This window comes from Gasterosteus aculeatus, chromosome 11 (genome assembly GCF_964276395.1).
Source record: "Gasterosteus aculeatus chromosome 11, fGasAcu3.hap1.1, whole genome shotgun sequence".
In the NCBI taxonomy this organism is placed as follows: Eukaryota; Metazoa; Chordata; class Actinopteri; order Perciformes; family Gasterosteidae; genus Gasterosteus; species Gasterosteus aculeatus.
In genome coordinates this window covers 15014892-15033585 of record NC_135699.1, presented here as the reverse complement: position 1 = coordinate 15033585, position 18694 = coordinate 15014892, and the positions used below count along the sequence as shown (strand labels likewise).

The 18694-nt window shown below is 44.5% G+C and overlaps 3 protein-coding genes across 4 annotated transcripts; 1 reads left to right on the top strand and 2 right to left on the bottom strand.

The window, feature by feature from the left end:
• Nucleotides 1–633: 633 nt before the first annotated feature.
• On the bottom strand, nucleotides 634–3223 carry eif3g (eukaryotic translation initiation factor 3, subunit G). The gene is made up of 10 exons (XM_040191861.2): nucleotides 2992–3223; nucleotides 2861–2907; nucleotides 2255–2343; nucleotides 2005–2064; nucleotides 1808–1912; nucleotides 1501–1696; nucleotides 1285–1401; nucleotides 1063–1199; nucleotides 818–924; nucleotides 634–737 (listed from the first exon to the last, which is right to left on the bottom strand). Exons 1-10 carry the CDS (start codon nucleotides 3012–3014, stop codon nucleotides 722–724), a joined length of 897 nt encoding a protein of 298 aa, XP_040047795.1. The 5' UTR covers nucleotides 3015–3223; the 3' UTR covers nucleotides 634–721.
• Nucleotides 3224–6216: 2993 nt separating this feature from the next.
• Nucleotides 6217–12435, bottom strand: LOC120827804 (suppressor of SWI4 1 homolog). The gene is made up of 13 exons (XM_078084737.1): nucleotides 12157–12435; nucleotides 11654–11824; nucleotides 11324–11425; nucleotides 11190–11240; nucleotides 10826–10996; nucleotides 10533–10609; nucleotides 10216–10323; nucleotides 9996–10119; nucleotides 9833–9911; nucleotides 9519–9648; nucleotides 9272–9429; nucleotides 8797–9179; nucleotides 6217–7304 (listed from the first exon to the last, which is right to left on the bottom strand). Exons 1-13 carry the CDS (start codon nucleotides 12169–12171, stop codon nucleotides 6330–6332), a joined length of 2544 nt encoding a protein of 847 aa, XP_077940863.1. The 5' UTR covers nucleotides 12172–12435; the 3' UTR covers nucleotides 6217–6329.
• An 818-nt stretch (nucleotides 12436–13253) lies between these two features.
• ccdc47 (coiled-coil domain containing 47) lies at nucleotides 13254–17829 on the top strand. 2 transcript variants are annotated; one of them, XM_040191751.2, is made up of 13 exons: nucleotides 13254–13451; nucleotides 14444–14742; nucleotides 14862–14960; nucleotides 15110–15284; nucleotides 15373–15494; nucleotides 15590–15655; nucleotides 15747–15848; nucleotides 16000–16110; nucleotides 16203–16288; nucleotides 16389–16447; nucleotides 16536–16645; nucleotides 16738–16905; nucleotides 17284–17829. In XM_040191751.2, exons 2-13 carry the CDS (start codon nucleotides 14452–14454, stop codon nucleotides 17362–17364), a joined length of 1470 nt encoding a protein of 489 aa, XP_040047685.2. In that variant the 5' UTR covers nucleotides 13254–13451; nucleotides 14444–14451; the 3' UTR covers nucleotides 17365–17829. The 2 variants fall into 2 exon arrangements, with proteins under 2 accessions (XP_040047685.2, XP_040047684.2); XM_040191750.2 differs by having other exon boundaries at nucleotides 13254–13463.
• The last annotated feature ends 865 nt before the right edge of the window (nucleotides 17830–18694 follow it).

The window sequence follows — 18694 nt, the reverse complement described above, 5'->3', positions numbered from 1 at the left end:
AAATTCCCTTTCCCGGGCCACATCTACCAGCTCTAACTGGGGGATCCCAAGGCGTTCCCAGGCCAGTGCAGCAATAATCTCTCCACCTAGTCCTGGGTCTTCCCCGGGGCCTCTACCCAGCTGGCCGTCTGTGGAACACCTCCCTAGGGAGGCGCCCAGGGGGCATCCTCACCAGATGCCCAAACCACCTCAACTGGCTCCTTTCGACGCAAAGGAGCAGCGGCTCAGAGCTTCTCGCCCTATCCCTAAGGGAGACGCCAGCCACTCCTGAGGAAACCCATTTCAGCCACTTGTACCCGTGACCTAGTTCTTTCAGTCATGGTATTTGCATTATGGGAATCTGAATTTCTAATCAACTGGAATTACTTTTAAATGTTGTCCACAATCCAAAGTATTTTGGGGGAAGAGTCAACTAGCCAGCGATTGAGAACCATAAGTCACCGCTGCTACTGGATCACACTGAGTGTTGCAGTGCATGATCGGTTTGTCAGAACGATCACGGCTGTAGATATGAAAGTTTAGTTTCATCACGGATGTGGAGGCCAGACTGTTTACCGTGATGAGTCATAAAACCAAACTGCACCCAATACTAACATTTTAAAGCTAAACCAGAGAATGAAAACAAGACGATAGTGACAATGTGATTTTATTTCGGTAACAGCCACGTTTTACCACAACAATAAAATCTGGCGTCTTGCTCGAATGTATCCTGAATGATTCCTCAGTTGTTTGACGGTCTGCAGAGAATAAATTAAATACGGTTAGCATCAACAACCAAAAAAAATACTTCAATGACCATATAAAGCTGATAACTTACTTGGCCCATTCAACGTTGAGAATAAGATGATCGTATCCGAATCCTGACACTCCAGTGATGGCTCTGGCTGCATCCTCCCGGCGGTGGAAGCTGATGAAAGCAAAACCCTGCAGAAAACAAAGCGGCTGGTCTTTAGACGGCTGTTCTGATTCATGTAGGCAAGGCCAGCTAGTGACTAAGTGTCTACAGGTTATAAACTCATTTCTTGAAGTGTTTCCGTGTGTATTCTGAAGAGGAGCACTGACCTTGGACTGTCCGGTGTTCTTGTCCTTGGCCAGATAAATCCTCGAGATGGAGCCAAATGGCCTGAAGAGCTCCTGCAAGTCGGTCTCGCGGGTGTCCTCCGACAGATTGGTCACACGGATCGTGGCGTTGTCGTCAGCTGTCGCGGGCAAACACGGGCAGTTTGTACCGATTCAAAGCAAACGTCCAATGAATCAAGTGAAGAAAAAGGCGGATCCACTTACATCCACCCCTCCGGTTGGGCTGCATGGACTCCCCTCTCCGCGTGCTTCCGTCCCTCAGGCTCGGGGGCACGTACTTCCCGGTCTTGCTCTGCGCGGGCTGCGCCGGCTCTGGCTCCGCTGGAGAGAGAAAGAACAAGAGCAGGCCACATCAGTTAAAACGTAAGAAACGGCCAACCAATCAAAATCCTGACAGTGTGCGCGGGGAGCTGCCGGTACCGGAGCCAGCGGGCTTGTCCTTGTCTGCGGTGGTGAGGCCGAGCTGTTCGGCCAGCTCCTTCTGCATCGGGCCCAGGGTGTCCTTGTACGGACAGCGCGTGGTCCAATGGTCGCCTTTACAAATACGGCAAGACACAATCTTCTGGCCTTTCAGTTTGTTCATGGGATCTTCATCCTGATCTTGAGCGTTCAAGTCCTGCGGGGGAGGTGAGGGGGGGGGGTCAGAAAGTAAACCCAGCGAAGTACAGACTGTTGCCGCCCGTTATTACGTAAAACAACCAGTAAAAAGGCCACAATGGATCCTCACCTCCTTGCTGGAGATGAAAGTCATGAAGACATCATCACTGACTGTGGTGGTGGCCACATTAGGACCGGGAGCGTCAAACTCAGAGTTGCCAAATTTCTTCCAGTTCTGAAATGAGAATATAATTCATGAAGCCCGACATTCCCCCCGAGTGTCTTCATTTCAAAGTGAATGCAACTAGATTTTGTCCAAAAGCGAACCTTTCTCCTGGCAACGGCTTTGGAGGCTTTTCTGGTCTCGATCTTGAAGATTCGGATAATCTGAAGGAACAAACAGGCCGAAGATGCATAATTAATTTTCCAGCTGTGGTGCTGCCATCGCAGCCTCGGGCGGTTTCAGTTGGTAGATAACAGTTGATGTAGAGACCCACATATGAACACTTCCATCAGCTGTGTTACAATGAAGTCTGTTCAATTAAAAAGATGAAAAGTCTAATTGACATTTGCTTACCTTGAACTTCTTTCCGTCATCATCTATTTTGTATTCAATGATAGTTTTTATATTTCCTTTGATGGTTTCTTTGGGCGGTGGTAGTGTGCCTGGCAAAGAGAAACAACGAGTCGGGTTGGATTCAGCGCACAAAGCCAGTTGTCTGCGGATGAAGCCTTTAGATTGTGTGAACCGATACACAACAATCCAACAACACAGCACTATTGTGTCAGCAACAAAGCAGCCCCGCAGAATGTCATCACATTCAGAATTAATATTTAACCCAGGACATTAATTGAATTCCCTGAATCCTGGAACATGCTTGCTAACTTTAAGCTGCCATTACGTTCCCAGTGGGTGACACTGCCTACGTCACTCACCACGGGCCATAGCATATGTCGGTTAGCTACATAGCTCAACAATACATTTTATTTCATCCGGTCAAACTTATTGCTCAAACATATTAAACTTTAGATACCAAACACATCGCTGGTGCGTTTTCATGTTATCGGGAGAGTTACGCCCGACAACCACGTGCGAAAGCCGCGTATCCGGCCTCCTATTGCGGACACCAGACTACCGGGGCTCTGCTAGCATTAGCTAACGTTAACGCCGTTAGTTCTTTACCTTCATCCACCTCCTCCTCGACTTGGTCTGCCCAGCTGGGCTTGGAGCTGGAGGGGAGAGATATATATTAGAGGGATGCGATATCCTTAATACACGCGGAAATTATTAAATGTCGATGAAAACCCACTCACTCGTCGTATTCCATCGACGGCATCTTCTCGGCTAGCTTAGCTTCGGGGCCGTAAAGAGCGTAGCACCGTGAGCCGAGTGCAACCGCCAACGCAAACACTTCCGGGACTTTAACTTCACAGTAAAAGCCCGACGTTTGTCTAACTTTAAGCTTCACAATAAGAGCCTGGTTTCTTGATCGTTGATATCAAAACTAAATTCTACTGTGGGGAGGGTGAAAAACAAATGTACACTACCGTTCAATTTTTTTTTAAATTCCCTTATTTTTACAAAGAAAAACATTGTTTATTTCAATGAAGATAGCATTAAATTAATCAGAGATACACTCTATACATTGATAATTTCGTAAATGACTATTCTAGGTGGAAACGTCTGTTTTTTTTAATGAAATATCTGCACAGGTGTATAGCGGCCTATTTCAAGCAACTATCAGTCCAGTGTTGTAATGGTATATTGTGTTTGCTAATCGCCTTAGAAAACTAATGGATGAGTAGAAAACCCTTGTGAAATTATGTTAGCACAGCTGAAACAGTTATGCTGGCGAAAGAAGCTATAAAACTGACCTTCCTGTGTCGTTGAGTATCTGAATCATCACATCTGTGGCTTCAATTATACTCTCAAAATGGCCAGAAAATAAGAAGTTTTATGAGAAACTCGCCACCCTATTCTTGTTCTTAGAAATTAAGGCTATTCCATGCAAGAAATTACAAAGAAACTGAAACTGGCCTTATATGCAGAGTGGCAAAGAATAACCATATGACACTGGCCATTAACAAAGAAAGAGTGATGGTCTGGGGCTGCTTCGGTGCTGGTAAAGTGGAATATTTCTATGCAGTAAAAGGAATCTTAAATAAGGAAGGCTATCACTCCATTTTGCAACGCCATGCCAACGTGTGGACAGCAGATTGAAGCACATTTCCTCCTGCAAGAGGAGAATGACCCAAAGCACACCTCCAAATGATGCAAGAACTATTTAGGGAATAAGCAGGCAGCTGCTATGCTGTTTGCAATAGTGTGGCCAGCGCAGTCACCAGATCTCAACCGCATTGAGCTGTTGTGGGAGCAGCTTGACCGTGTGCTTCAGGAAGCGTGGGGTCAAATTCTACACATAACCTCAACAAATCAACCGCTAGAATGCCAACGGTCTGCAATGCCGTTATTGCTGCAAATGTTAATAATTAATTAATCATTATTCATCATTATTTCTAACCTTGTCAATGTCTTGACTATTTTCTATTCATTTTGCAACTCATTTGATAAATAAAAATGTGTATGAAATTGTCTGGGTGACCCCAAACCTTTCAACGGTAGTATAAGCTTAAACAAATTTCCCTTTATATTATGATTTCTTTTAAATACAGGATGATAGAGGGGGGAATCTGCCAACGATGGCCGTGTCTACACATCAGAACACAAATGTTTATTTTACTTCTATTTACTTGTTTAATAAAATGCTTTTTTTATTGTGTATTGGTGAATGCATTCACCGCTCATCTTTTAAAATAACTAAAAAAGAAATCCTATAATTAATAACTGGGATGAGAAGGTCACATGTCAGCATTGCTTCATCAAAACACTTCCTCAAAGAGAACACGAAGGCGGATCGGCGCTCAAACCATCTCGTCTCAGGATTTTTTAACAGTATAACGACAAATAAACTTAAAGGAAGAGCGTCTTTTTTCTCCACTGACGAGCAGGAGATGAGCATGAACACATATGATGAGATAATATGTTAATTTGAATCATTTCTGTCGGATGAATTTAATGTATTACACATATTTTACGTTGTTCATTCTGTACGTCCATCGCAGTGTGTCCGTCCCAGGGAGGATCGTCCTGTGTCTCTAAAGGTTTCTTCCCTTTATTCTCCCCATCGAATGCTTTTTCATTGTTTGAGGAGTTTTTCCTGTGCCGATGTGAGGGTTTCTGTCACACGTATACAGACTGTAAAGACCTCTGAGGCAAATTTGCGATATTGTGCGATACAAAATTAAATTAAATGAATCATATAGTCATGACAAAAACTGACAGCGCCCAACTGCGAGGCCACAAGCCCGACAAAGTATCACAGACAAGTTAACGTTAAATGTGAGTGTTGGTAAAATGTAACTGCTCATTTAAGTGCCTCGTCACTCTAATCAATCATATTATATTTAAATGTGTCCGCTGTCAGGAGGCTTCATGGATGATCATCATCCAATGAGAATAATGATCTCAACTCTTTCAGAACATATAGATGAAAACAAGCCCAAAGAATCTAATTGATACGAATGAATAGGATATATCTACTGTATCAGCTTATGTATTCAAATGACCATATACAGTAGATACCTTTAGCAGTTTTATATGTGTGTGGGAGAATCATTATATATCCATTTTATATGTGTGTGGGAGAATCATTATATATCCATTGTTCATAATCAAACATTTGATCAATTGAAGCAGCGAAATGTGGAACATCCAGAAGTTTATTAAACGACAAATAAACCAACAGAACTTTACGAAGAGCACGACATGCAGCGGCTTTCCAGATGTTCTCTGCATTGCAACACTGTACAGACAGAACGGTAGAGACAGTGTGTCAGACACCGTGTGAGACATGAGAGTGTGACACAGGATGAGAGACAGTGTGTGAGACAGTATGAGAGAAAGGAGTGTGTGAGACAGTATGTGGGACAGTGGATGCTCGGCTGCAGCGTGTGGTGTTCATCACGCAACGTTTCAGCTCAGGGAAATCTTCTTGTAAATAAATGATTCCTTGTCCTCAGCATCTGTAGCGCTCGTACAGGACGTCATCGCGGCTAAAGTCTGTCCCTATAGAACGTTAATCTAACTGATATCGCTCCTTCATCAATGAGGAAGTGAGCTGCCTTTTTATCCGGGGGATTGATGAACTAATCCAGCAGCTCAGATAAACCTGCGCCGGAGCAGGTTCAAGTTTTTTGATGTGTTGCTTTGGTGATTTAGACAAACCTGCTCCGGGGAACCGAAAAGCCTGATCTACGTCATCAAATTATCCGGCTAACTCAGTTAACCACGTACAAGGAACAGGGCCCTGGATTCCTCTCTGACATATCGAAAGGGCTCTAATTACACAACCAACCATGAAGGATGTTGGATTCTAATATGAATGTGTTTTTTGGCCAGACAGGAAGTGAATCGGATAAAGCACATTACACCATTAAAGCCATATTTATTACAGAAAATATTTTTGCAAAATGAACCGGACAATTACTGAAATAAGCAAACACAAATCACAAAACTAGAGCGGTTCTTCACAGCCTTGGAACATGACGGACTTTCCAGAAAAGCTACCGAGCAGCAGCTTCAAACGTCCTCCTCAGCCCCGGTCGGGCTTGTCCTCCGGGCTCCGCCCACAACAAGCCACTCTCATGCTGTCAAACAGAGCCATGTAGAGGATTGGATGCAGGCACATGTTCAGAGTCGCCAGGCCCTTTGACACCTGGTACATGTCGTACACCCAACAGACGGGGCTCTTCAGATAATGGATTCTCAAGTACAAGTGATACTTCTGGAAGACGTGGTACGGCACAAAGGAAATGGCGTAGAGCACCAGCACCGATGTGACCAACAGGGCCACCTTACGTTTCTCCAGCGGGGTCACAGAGCTGTTTTTCCACACCGCCGAAATCACCGCAAAGTAGCACGAGAAAGTAACCAAGAAGGGAACTACACAACCAAACACAGCCAGGAACACTTTGTAGGAGAAGTGAGAGTTTTTGTCACCGGGATTGGGGTCGCAGTAGGACACGCACAGGGTGTTGTTGTTGTGTTGGCTGGGGCAAACTGAGGCCCACCTCAGCACGGGGCAGGAAATGACCCCCACCAGGACCCAGATGAGGACACTGGCGGCCTTGGCGTGGATGGGCTCCAAGTAAGATCGGGTGAAGAAGGGAAACTTGAGGGCCACGCAGCGGTTCACACCGATCGCCATGACGAAGAAGATGCTCACGTACAGGTTGCAGGTGAAGAGGAACCGCTCGATTTTGCACGCGGCATCGCCAAACACCCAGTGTTTGTCCAGGGAGTAGTAGGCGATGAGCAGGGGCAGGGTCAGCACATACAGCAGGTCGCTGATGGCCAGGTTACAGGCCAGGACCACCCCGGTGTGCCAGTTCCGCCTCTCTCGGCCCGCCAGCAGCCACAGGGCGAACAGGTTCCCGACCAGGGCCACGACGAACTCGACGCCGTACATGGAGGGCAGCAGGGCCTTCTGGAACTTCTCACACTCCGAGAAGTTGTGCGCCATCGGGATTGCTGCCGCCACACAGCTGGGCCGTCCTAAATCTGTAAACTGTAAGTAGGTTTATTAACGAACATGGGTAAATGTTACAAAAGGCAAATGCAGTTTATGTTTGCAATGTTAGACAGAAAAAAAGTGCAGCAGGATACATTTAGACCGGCATCACATGATCACAATTGTGTAAAGCTTAAGTGTTTTAGCATCACGTTTATACGTTTGACTACAGAACCTTAAGAAATGAATGGCAGCAGATAAAAATCACACAATAAAGACACCTGAATCAGAGGGCGTCAAGATGTTTGACAGGAACACAACACATATGGTGTGAACACTGTGGTCGCAGTAGTGTTGCGTACGTGTGTGTCTGTAGGTGTTGAAGGTGCATAACGAAACATGTTAGTTGGGAAATCAGCAACGAAACACAAGTAGATATTTTAAAATAATTTTTGATGCACCTTCCACCAGACAGCTGTGCTTTTCTGCCTGAACCTTTCAGTTCCATCCAAACTAAATACTAATATTACTAAAGGTATTCACGTGCTGCCGGCTCGCGCTCAATAGCAGGCTGAGCGACGCGGGAGTTGAGTCGGCCAGTGTGATTGACATTTAATGTCTAAAACAAAGTTAGCCGGGTTACTGTAGAAGTCAGTGATTGACTTCATAAATATGTCTGGTTCCTGGACATATTGAACGTGAGGGTCGGGCTGGTAATGAGGTCTGATACCGGCCACGACTAAGATCTATGAGTCACAAAACACCTCACATTTAGCTTAAAGTCCCTTTTCTCCTATTTGGTAACTTTACGGTGGTTTTGTACTTTTGTTCAACCGCTTCGTGGTTCTTTATCATTACCGATCACGTGCAGCATGATGGTTGAACAAGATGTCCTGGAAGTTATAAATCATTTTCACAAACACGTTTTGTTTTGAGCATCAAAAAGTAGGCTTATATAACCTTACGATAAATGGAGACTGACATTAATGCATGGTGCATTAAGAATTCTATTTGTATTGAACATAAATGTCTACTTACCGATCACAAAGACCCTGCTGTCACTTTCTCAACCAGAGAGAAATGAGGGCACACTTTAAAAATTCAGTTACTTCCTCTTCCTTCCCCCCCATGAAGCCCGACTTCCTCAAGAAACACAACTATGTTTCTGCACGTGGAAGATAATTACTAAATACTGCAGGGCACATTCCTAAAATTCCAAAAATCTTCATGCACGTCTGCTACTGAGTCCAAAGAGATGGAGACAAATTAGAAAAACATTAAATGGAAGAAAAAAGAAAAGAAAAAAAAAGTACATCTCCCAGGAAACTGCCACAATAAACCCATCCAATAAGTTGACCAAATCATATTCAAACAGTTTATTCAACAATGCTATGTAACAAGTAGCATTAGTCATACATTGTGGAAAATTAAGCACTTTTGTTCTCTGCTGATTTTCAGCCATAAACAAACAAACTGATATTTGCTGCCTCCTGGAGGTTGAGCACATCAAACATTAAGTCCAAGTCCAGTGAGAAGAGGCAGAGCTTCAGCCCTTCCCTTTCCTCTGTTTAGAGCCGTGCCTTACGCCTTTCTTCTTGAAGGCTGGCTTGCCTTTCGAACCTTTAGATTTGAAGGATTTGTCCTTATTTTTATCAAACGTTTTCTTCCCGCCAAATTTCTTCTCCCCCCGCTCGCCAGGTTTCTTTCCTCCGAAAGGCTTTCGGCCGGGCTTCGTGTCACGGCCAAATGCTTTCTCCCCGTCCTTCTTCCACCCCTTTCCCATTTTGTCTCTCTGTCCTCCTGGGCCGTTTCTCTTGGGCGATTTGCCGTCTTGGTCTTTTCTAAATGGTTTACCCGGTGACATCTTCCTCTTCTTGCCAGGTCCGTGGGTTCGCTCGGAGCCGTGCCTCCTCTTGGTCGCAGGGAACATGTCTGCACAGGAGAAGGGGAAAGGGAAAGACTCTTGGTCAATAAATCAAACATCCCAGCAGAGCTGTTGATTCACAGCATAATGTCTTATTCACCTTCATCTGGCTCCCGTCCCACAGCCTGTCTGTAGTACTCCACCTCGTCGTCAGATTCAACAACAGCAACCTCATTGTCCTGCATCCCGGGATCCTCCACCTCACTGTCCTCTTCAGCCTCAGCTTGTTTCCTCTTAATGCCTTCAAGGCTCTTTTTCCTGTTGGGAAGGAAAAGTGTTACACGGAAAACGCATTTTAAAAAATGGGATTCGTCGGAAAGGTTAAATCATCTACGAGGTCACATTACTTGTTGGCGTCTCGTTTCTCTTGCTTGTCAGCGATGTTCTGCTCCTGCTTTTTACGGCGTCCGAGCTTCTCTTGGAGCTGAGCCTGCTTCCTGTTCAGGATCTCCTGGATTTCCTCCTCCGTCTTGGAAACTAGTAAACAGAGTGCATAAAAACTTCATGAGAAGACAACTCACAGCGGGTTTACTCTCTAACCGGTCTTCTGATGCATCAGTAAGCGTTTACTTTTAGAGAAATCATAGAATTCATAGTGATTTTCTTCATCATGTGCACCACAAATAAAGCAATATTAAATAAAGGACCCGAGTGAACTCACTCATGGTGTGATAAAGGATGTTCCCATTTCCCATGCCTTCCTGTATCTTCATCAGCTGCAGCGTCATACGAGGACCAATCTGAGGAACACAGGGCAACAATTCAGGAGCCATCCAAGCGACATACCATGGTTTAAAAGGGCTTCACCCCCGCACTGTTCTCACCTCGGTCAAACGGACGGCGCTCTGCTGGGACGCCATGTTACCTCGGCCGGAGTAGACCTGTGGTAGTTCCGTTATGTTGTGATCCCCGTCTTGCTCTGCTTCACTTTCTGAGAGGTTTGCCCCCCTGAGAAGAAAAAGAGCACAAAATAGTTGCGGGTTGTGACCAAAGCAAGCAACCCGTTGACCTTGGGACTGAAGCAATTGTACACACGGCCCTTACTTTATCATCAGCTCACTGATGTCTTCAAACTTGCTCATGTTGGGGAACCTCTCCTGCATCAGCTTCTTGACCCCACGGCTCATTCCCACAGGGACGACCTTCATGCTGCTGCAGGTTGAAAACACGTTGTGTGTGTCGGTCAGTGGGGCATTTACGCAATAAAACCACGTGGCAGTTTGTTGTAAGGAGGCCCATCAGTGCGTTTACTTTGAACAAATATCACTGAACAGTCAAGTCACAATCTGTCATCATCCGAGCCAATCTTCCATGAAAACGACAACAACTACGCTAAAAGTGCAATACAAAATATTACTTACTAATGACGAAATTCAATTTCCTCGGTCTCTGGGTTGTAACTCAGCAGCACGCACCTCTTGATATTATTGAGGCTTATCTGAAAAACAACCACATCTTTATTTCTTGCATGGACTTGCGGTTAAATGTTTACAATTTTGAAAGACTCAAGACTCGGAAATCAGAAAGCGTTTACTTTTAAATGAATCTTCAAAGGAAATCTCAGAAGACTATACAGTCATCATGCCAACAAGGCTTTGAATCTTGGGGTCAACCAAAGTGACTACAACACAACGTTACCGATAGAAGAACCTACCTTGTGCACATTAATCGAGGGAAACATGTTCTGAAACATGGTGGACATGAGTTTGACGTGCATGCCGTCGGATCCAAAGTTATTGAGGATGAGTAGCGGATGGTGTGTGAACTGCTGCTCGTGCATCCGGTGCTTCTTCAGAGATGAAACCACATCTTTTACAAGAGAGTACTGAAAATAAATAAAACGTTAAAGAGTTGTTTAAGAGGCATAAATAAATTAGGCTTAAACATTACATTGACAGTTTGGGCACATCAGTGCGTTTACTTTGAAAACATCACCAACAGTCAATTCTTAAAATGTCATCATCTGAGCCCAACCGTCCATTATACTGGCGTTTCAACCATACGGTTCATGTTTTTACCTTGAGGACTTTGAAATGAAGAGTGGGACCTTTGGGAAGTCGAGCAAGTCTCTGAAAAGGCAAGAAATGTGGTTCAGGCTTTACGTGGTAATAATGGGCCTTCAGTACCAGGGCAGCGATTAACGTGAACGTACCATGTTGACGGAAGTGGGAGTCCTGCTGAAGATCATGAAGTGGGTCACTCCAAGTGGTCCTGCAACAGCTACAAAGTCTTTCAGCACATTCTTCTTCCGAACCTGTTTTTTTTTTTTTAAAGGAGCAAAAAAAAAAAAAAGATCAGACACAGTGAATGTGACTCAGCAGGATACGGTGATTATAGTCGGGAAGTCTTTTACTCAGATGTTCAAATAAAGCCCCTAATAACCAGTTGTGTGGCCATTGGAGGCGACCGTACGAGTTTCCAAAGCACGTGGTCCCATCGAGGAGAGTGAACGGTCACATCAGTGTCTGCTAGTTAGACAAACCTTCAGAGACTCCGCGGTGAAGGGCTCCATGACTCTCCGCACATCCACGATGAGCCGACCCACGTTTTTCCCAATCAGACCCCGATGAAACACGAAGGAGTGGGGAACTGCGGAGAAGATCTCCTCGGCCACATGGTTAGCTGTGGCTCGAGATTTCTTCTGGTTCTTGGTCTAAAAATCACAAAAAGGGATTAATTGGATTGATTATTGTGAAAAGAAAAAATAGCGTTTGACTGATTCGGATTTGAACTATGATACGCTTATAAAGTTAATTTAGCTAAGATACTAGCTAACTTTCCGGATAATCCTGCTCTGACATTATCACAAGTTCACCATCACTTTTACGTTCAGTAGGTTTCACTTTGGAAAAAAATATGTTCATATGGTCACAACAGAACAAAGATTAATGTTAAATAACGTCTTGAAATAAAAGTGTTACGCACACAGCATGCTAACAACGGCCTTCACTTAAGGCTAGGTTGCTAATACAGGCCTTAACTTACCTTCGATTTTCCCATTTTCAGCGAAATTAAAGGCAGGTAAGGTTATTCAATTCTAATAACATTTATTATAACTGTACTCTATTCATGCTTTCAATATAAATTACGTTCATAATGACCGTAAAATGTTGCCACCCGCAGTTTAAACCAGCGACGATATAAACGCGTGTTCCACATGTTCTGCCGAAATGTGCAACACTCTAATGAGTCCGTGTGGCTCAAATGTCATCGTGTTCTTCTTCTGTGGTATTTAACGGCGGCTTGCATCCTTTATGTTGCAATACCGCCACCTTCTGGTTCCCAACGCTTATACTTTCCCCATCAGCCCCGTTGCCCGCAAAAAGTGGGTAAAGCGCCTTCTTCCAAGCTTACTAGACCCCCACTCTAGTACACTCCTTTCATCCCTTGTGTTTCCATTTCTTCCAGCATGTCTTTCCTATCTGAGCTGTATCTATTACAGGTGCTGTGGCGGTCTGGCAGCGCTCACAGAGGCCGGTTGAATGGTTCCGCATATACCATATTCCAAAACTTGTAACAGGTGCTTACATAACTGCTTATAAATAAAGATACATTTGTATTGATCTTAATGAGGCCACAAAAGTTTAATAGAGGTGTAAAAATGATATTTAAGGGGGTGGGGTAGTTAAAGAAGTTGCTTTAATGATAAACTCAAACGGCTTTTATTAATGCTTGAAGGAGTCTATACGTTGTTAACAATTACGTAACGTTATAAACAATGCACACCAAAATACAGAAAATAGATTAATGATACATGGGTTAGGCATTGTATATTGTCTATAACAGAATAATTATAGATAGAAACAATATTAAGTGTAATTGTAAATCCTATAAAATACCAAGAATTCTATATTGTGGTGTATGAATCCAGGAAGACGATTGTTTGCAGACTACTTTACTGTAAACCTATTATGACAGTAGTGGAAACACAAACGACACTAATTAAATATTAAATTGACACCGTCGTAATTATATACTGTGACCACTAGGAGGCGCCGCCGGGCTGAGATCCTTCTCACTGGCACCAGAGTAATACCGGTTTCCCAAGACATCCGGTAAAACGTATTTCAAAATAAAACCTCGGAGTTCATCAGAGTACTACACATATGCGGCTGTCACGTGACTTTCATGGCGTTGACGGGGGTAATTGAGACATCCTACCGCAATACTTTTGCTTTGAAAGGTTGGTCCTAAGTCGAGGAGTCTCCTGCTTCAGGCGAAACGGGAAACATTACTACAAGGACAGTTCAAGCTACTTGACCTGAACGTTTATTGCCACGGTAAATTTACAGGTACGCACTATATTCGGTCGATCGACTTGTTTTGCTGGAATGAGACTAATTATTTCAGTCGTATAAAAGAGAACGGCACTACTTTCCGTACAGTATCAGCCTGCTAGCAACAAGGTGCCATGCTAGTTAGCCACCGTTAGCATGCTAATGCCAGATTTGCGAGCAGCTAATGATGAAGTGAGTGAGTGCTGGGGGGGGGGATGGGTCCGCGTATGATTTGCGGTTTCCTCATTTAAGTCATTACCGCTGAATTACTACGAATTGATTACTATCACTTGAATGCCACCGCCGTTAGTCCCAGATGTCACTTAACATCACCATGTTAGCAGGCGAGCCGCAAACGTTGGACATTCGGCTAAAGTTCGTCGGGCTAGCGACATCTCTGGTTGCACATCCACCGGATTTAACCCCCGACTAGTACAACTTTTTAAATGGGACCTCGCTTAGCCTTTACGTCGTGCCTTTAGTGTAGCATTAACACTAGCTAACCAGGAGCTACTGATATGCTACAGCTTCAACCCCATTTAAAGTGACTTAATCTGTGAGGAGATCTACGTAGCGGTTTCTTCCTTAACTCGTCGTTTGTCCCATGAATGTCCGCTGTGAGGACACGACCGGGCCTGGCTGCTGTATTGTGGTCGAGTTTACTCTGGGCTCTTTACACGGTTATAACTTACTGGCTGAGGCCTTAGTTTGGAGTACTTTGTTAAATATCTGTCAGGTGGACACTGTCCCCACACTTAATGGGTTTAGTTTAGTAGCCCCATTAACACACTGATACACCTCGCAAAGGGGGGGTAGTTAGCTGAACTGAGTTGTGCATTTGAAACGTGTGTTTGTTTAGCATGTCCATTTGGCATACATGTTAAACTTGTGCATTTGACCGTCTGTCTCTTCTTCCACCCCGCTCTCGTCCTCACAGTGTTCCTGCCTGTTGCTTTAACCGTCTTTCACTGTGCTTCTCCCCCTCCTTGGTGCAGGTGCCACCATGCGTAGTGTGCACCTCCTGGTTCCCGCCCTGCTGCTGCTCCTGGCCTTCCCAGTCTCCAGGGGACGCTACAACGATGACTTTGATGACGGCGAGGACATCGCGGACTTTGATGACAACGACTTTGCTGAGTTTGAGGACATGAACGACGATCAAGCGGCGGAGGCAGAAACTGCTCCTCCTCCTCGCGCCTCGCCGTCCTCGCAGCCCGAAGAGGAGGAGGAGGATGAAGATGAAGCCACTGTGGAGCTGGAGGATGGCCTGGATGGCTTTGAGGACTCCGAGGCACAGGTACGTCGTCTTCTGATTTTCACTAATAAAAGCATACCTTTTGACCACGTATTTCATAATAAATCCTTTAGATTAATTCATGATGTAGCTAAACTAATTCAACCTCATGTTTCCTTCAGGATCAAGACATGTACAGTAAATATGACCAGGAGGAGTTCGAGGGGATTGGGGACATGGAGAAGGGCCACTCCATGAAAGACCCCCTCATAATCCACACGGTAAGCTGGGTTTATAGTTTAGATCTTCTCCGTGTGTTCCACACTCCTCCGTCTTCTACCAACTGTGATCTGCTCTCTGCAAAGCATTTGGTGTCGGCCAAATATTCTTTGTTCAATTCATTCAATGAACGCTTGTTGTTTCTATCCAGGTTCCGGCACATCTGCAGAACAGCTGGGAGAGTTACTACATGGAGATCCTGATGGTCACCGGCCTGTTGGCCTACATCATGAACTACCTCATTGGCAAGAACAAGAACAGCCGCCTCGCTCAGGCCTGGTTCAACTCGCACAAGGAGCTTCTAGAGAGCAACTTTGCACTAGTTGGTGAGTGTCCGTCAGCGGTGTGCGAATGCGGCTGCTGCCATTGTAACAGTCGACGTGAAGCAGAGCTCGTGTTAATTGGTGTGCGCAGGTGATGACGGCACCAGTAAAGAAGCGGTGAGCACCGGGAAGCTGAATCAGGAAAATGAGCACATCTACAACCTGTGGTGCTCTGGACGTGTGTGCTGTGAAGGCATGCTGATCCAACTCAAGGTAGGACCGATGGCATCATGTATATGACTGTTGGTGTCGCTGTGTTGTCTTCAATACGCGGCCATGTAATGTTTCTTTCATTTGGTCTGCTCCAGTTCCTGAAGAGGCAGGACCTGCTCAACGTCCTGGCCAGGATGATGAGGCCCGTCGGTGATCAAGTGGTGCGTATCGGTCCGTGGAGTCTGTGAAGGGGAACACTGAGTACTGGAACGTGCTTCTAAAAGTAGTGGATGTCTCCCTCTCTGTTTGCAGCAAATCAAAGTAACTCTTAATGAAGACGACATGGACACTTTTGTGTTTGCCGTTGGCACTAAGAAGGTGATGGCGAAGCTCCAGAAGGAGATGCAGGACTTGGTAAAAGAAAAAAAACTTCCAACTTCTTCACGTGAAATAATGCAAAAGTCATCATACAGTAATGCTGTTACTACATGAAAAACTGTTTCATGTGTTGTCTATTTTGGGTATTTCCCCTTTTGGGACAAACAATGTTTTTCTTTCTCCACAGAGTGAGTTCTGCGGTGACAAGCCCAAGTCAGGGGCCAAGTTTGGGCTTCCTGACTCTCTGTCTATTCTAAGTGAGATGGGCGAGGTCACGGACGGGGTGATGGACAACAAGGTGATTTGTCGGTTCGCTCGCCTCACGCACAATGTTTTTATAACCGAGGTCTTGTTTGCTCAAAGCACACCTCCCTTTATGTGTCTTTTTAGATGGTGCATTATATCACCAATAATGCTGAAAAGATCGAGTCCATCCACTTCTCGGACCAATTTTCTGGTCCAAAAGTTATGCAAGAGTAAGTAATTATGTAATCTTTTTAATCTCTGACATGGAGAATATTTAACATGAATACTTTCTCTGTGGTACTTAGTTCCTGTGTGTGTTTTATCTTTCAGGGAGGGTCAGCCCTTAAAGCTGCCTGAGACCAAGAGGACGCTGTTGTTTACATTTAATGGTGAGCGTTTCCTCTCTCATATCGTCACTGTACCTCATGACCCCTTCGTTTAACCTCGATGTTTAATGTACTCGATGTTTCTGGGTAGTGCCTGGCATGGGCAACACTTCTCCCAAAGACATGGAATCTCTGCTGCCTCTCATGAACATGGTGATCTACAGCATCGACAAAGTCAAGAAGCTCCGCCTGAACAGAGAGGTGAGCAGGATTGCAGCGGCGTGGAGCCCCACGCTGCGTCCAAATGGCCACACACTTACTCTGCGTGCGCTCTGTCCTCCCGGCGTGCGCAGGGCAAAATGAAAGCTGACCGGAACCGAGCTCGTGTGGAGGAGAACTTCCTGAAGCAGACCCACGCTCAGCGGCAGGAGGCCGCACAGACCCGCCGGGAGGAGAAGAAGAGGGCCGAGAAGGAGAGGATCATGAGCGAGGAGGACCCTGAGAGACAACGTCGCCTGGAGGTTAGAGAGGGCACACACACACACACACACAGTCCGTCACAGGGACAGTTGGACCTTTTTTGGGAAAGCTGCTTACTTGTTTTTTACAGAAATTAATCTGCTGTTATTCTTTTCACCCGTATAAACCAGTTAAGGCCCTCTTAATCGGGCTTTAGAGCTTCTGGTAGGGTGATGTTGGATAGGTAGCTATTTTCCCCCATTTGTGAGTTTGATGCTAAGCTAAGCCAGCTGCTGCCTTTTGCTGCATGATTATCGTCAACCAATCTTCTCATAACTTTCAGCTTCAAAGCAAATCAGGAGCTTCCCAACAATATAATTAAATCCCATTGAAGTAAAGCAAACAAATAACGTCTCAAATATTTCTTTTTGTTTCTTTAGGAGGCGGCGCAGCGACGTGAGCAGAAGAAGATCGAGAAGAAGCAGATGAAGATGAAGCAGATCAAAGTGAAAGCCATGTGAAGGACCTCCACAGAGGTGCTCTGCTGCTGTGGCTCAGTCGCGCTACACACACGCCCGGCGCCTCTCGGCGTGTCAACCTCCGCCGTCTCCACCACCTGCTCCACGTCCAACACAAATGACTGAGATGACTGTCCATGCCAAGTGGGAGGGACTTTTGCCTCCACCATATCACCACAATTTTTTTTTCTGCCCTTCGATTTTTTCAAAATTAACTTGAGCTCTGTTTGAAAGCCGTATCACTTGTCAAGCTTTTAATCTTCATCTGCTGGGAAAGAACACACTATTTGGTGGTTTTGAGCCACATTTTTATAAAGCATTGCTGTGTTTTCATTGGAAATGTATTTGCAATAGTATAATAATAATAAGGACATTTTAATTTATATCTGAAGTTGTTTTTTTGCAGGCTGTTTATAATGATTATGCGAGCAGATGTAATTAAATGCACTGGAGCTTGTTGGAGAACTATCTGTTTTCTGATTTGAGTTATTAGGCCACTGACAAACCGTTCCATACAACCCTATAAACTGATTTACAGACCCTTTAGGAAGCAGCAGTTGAAAGAGTGAGGGTCTATAACGGGGAGCAGAATGGGTGAGGCTTCATGCTAAACTTAACTTTGAGATTGTGTCAGCAGTCTCCCCACTAGATGTGGTTAGAGCTGTTTGGTTGAGAAGCTTAAATGGAATCAAGGACTGCATTTAACCAAATGTAAGTCTGTATGTAAAACCACAAGAATCCTGTGAAGTTCTTTTTGTCCCCACGATCTAAAAATGTCACACGCCACTTCACCAGAAAACGGTTTGTTCTCAGAAACAACTAAAAATGAATGAACACGCTTAAGAAACATTAATGCCACAGAGCTGAATGGTTGGCTTGTTTTTTTCTGGACAAAAAGAAATTAATATGTGGTGTCAAATGTTTTGAAAACAAACGTCCTAATATGGTAGGTTGATAAAAATGGTAAAAAGTATTACGTTAAAAATAAAAGTAAAATAAAATGACGTGGGGCGGGGGGAAATCAAAATATATAATATATATAATGATGGGGAAAAAAATTAGGTCAAAAATATTCTGGGAAAAAAAAGTAAAATATTAGGTCAAAAAATGTGAAAAAAGTCCACATATGTTAGGTCAAAAATGGCCATGGATAATAAAAAAAAGTAGAAAATACTAGGTCGAAAAATGTGAAAAAAAGTCCACAAATATTAGGTCGAAAAATGTAATGGAAAAAAAGTAAAAGAATATCAGGTAAGAAATGTTTGGGAAGAAATGTTTCGATCGAAAATGTTTTGGAAAAGTCCACGTATGTTATGTTGAAATATATAATGGA

Bases quoted from the DNA above. Each gene is read 5' to 3' on its own strand.
- ccdc47 (XM_040191751.2), top strand. From the start codon at position 14,452: ATGCGTAGTGTGCACCTCCTGGTTCCCGCCCTGCTGCTGCTCCTGGCC. The intron at 14,743-14,861 runs GTACGTCGTCTT...TGTTTCCTTCAG, and splicing joins TTGAGGACTCCGAGGCACAG to GATCAAGACATGTACAGTAA. The intron at 15,656-15,746 runs GTGCGTATCGGT...CTCTGTTTGCAG, and splicing joins GGCCCGTCGGTGATCAAGTG to CAAATCAAAGTAACTCTTAA.
- LOC120827804 (XM_078084737.1), bottom strand. The intron at 11,241-11,323 runs GTACGTTCACGT...TTGCCTTTTCAG, and splicing joins CTCCCACTTCCGTCAACATG to AGACTTGCTCGACTTCCCAA. The intron at 10,324-10,532 runs GTAAGTAATATT...TTCAACCTGCAG, and splicing joins GAAATTGAATTTCGTCATTA to CAGCATGAAGGTCGTCCCTG.
- eif3g (XM_040191861.2), bottom strand. From the start codon at position 3,014: ATGCCGTCGATGGAATACGACGA. The intron at 2,908-2,991 runs GTGAGTGGGTTT...TCTCCCCTCCAG, and splicing joins CCGTCGATGGAATACGACGA to CTCCAAGCCCAGCTGGGCAG. The intron at 1,200-1,284 runs GTAAGTGGATCC...TGCCCGCGACAG, and splicing joins GCCCAACCGGAGGGGTGGAT to CTGACGACAACGCCACGATC.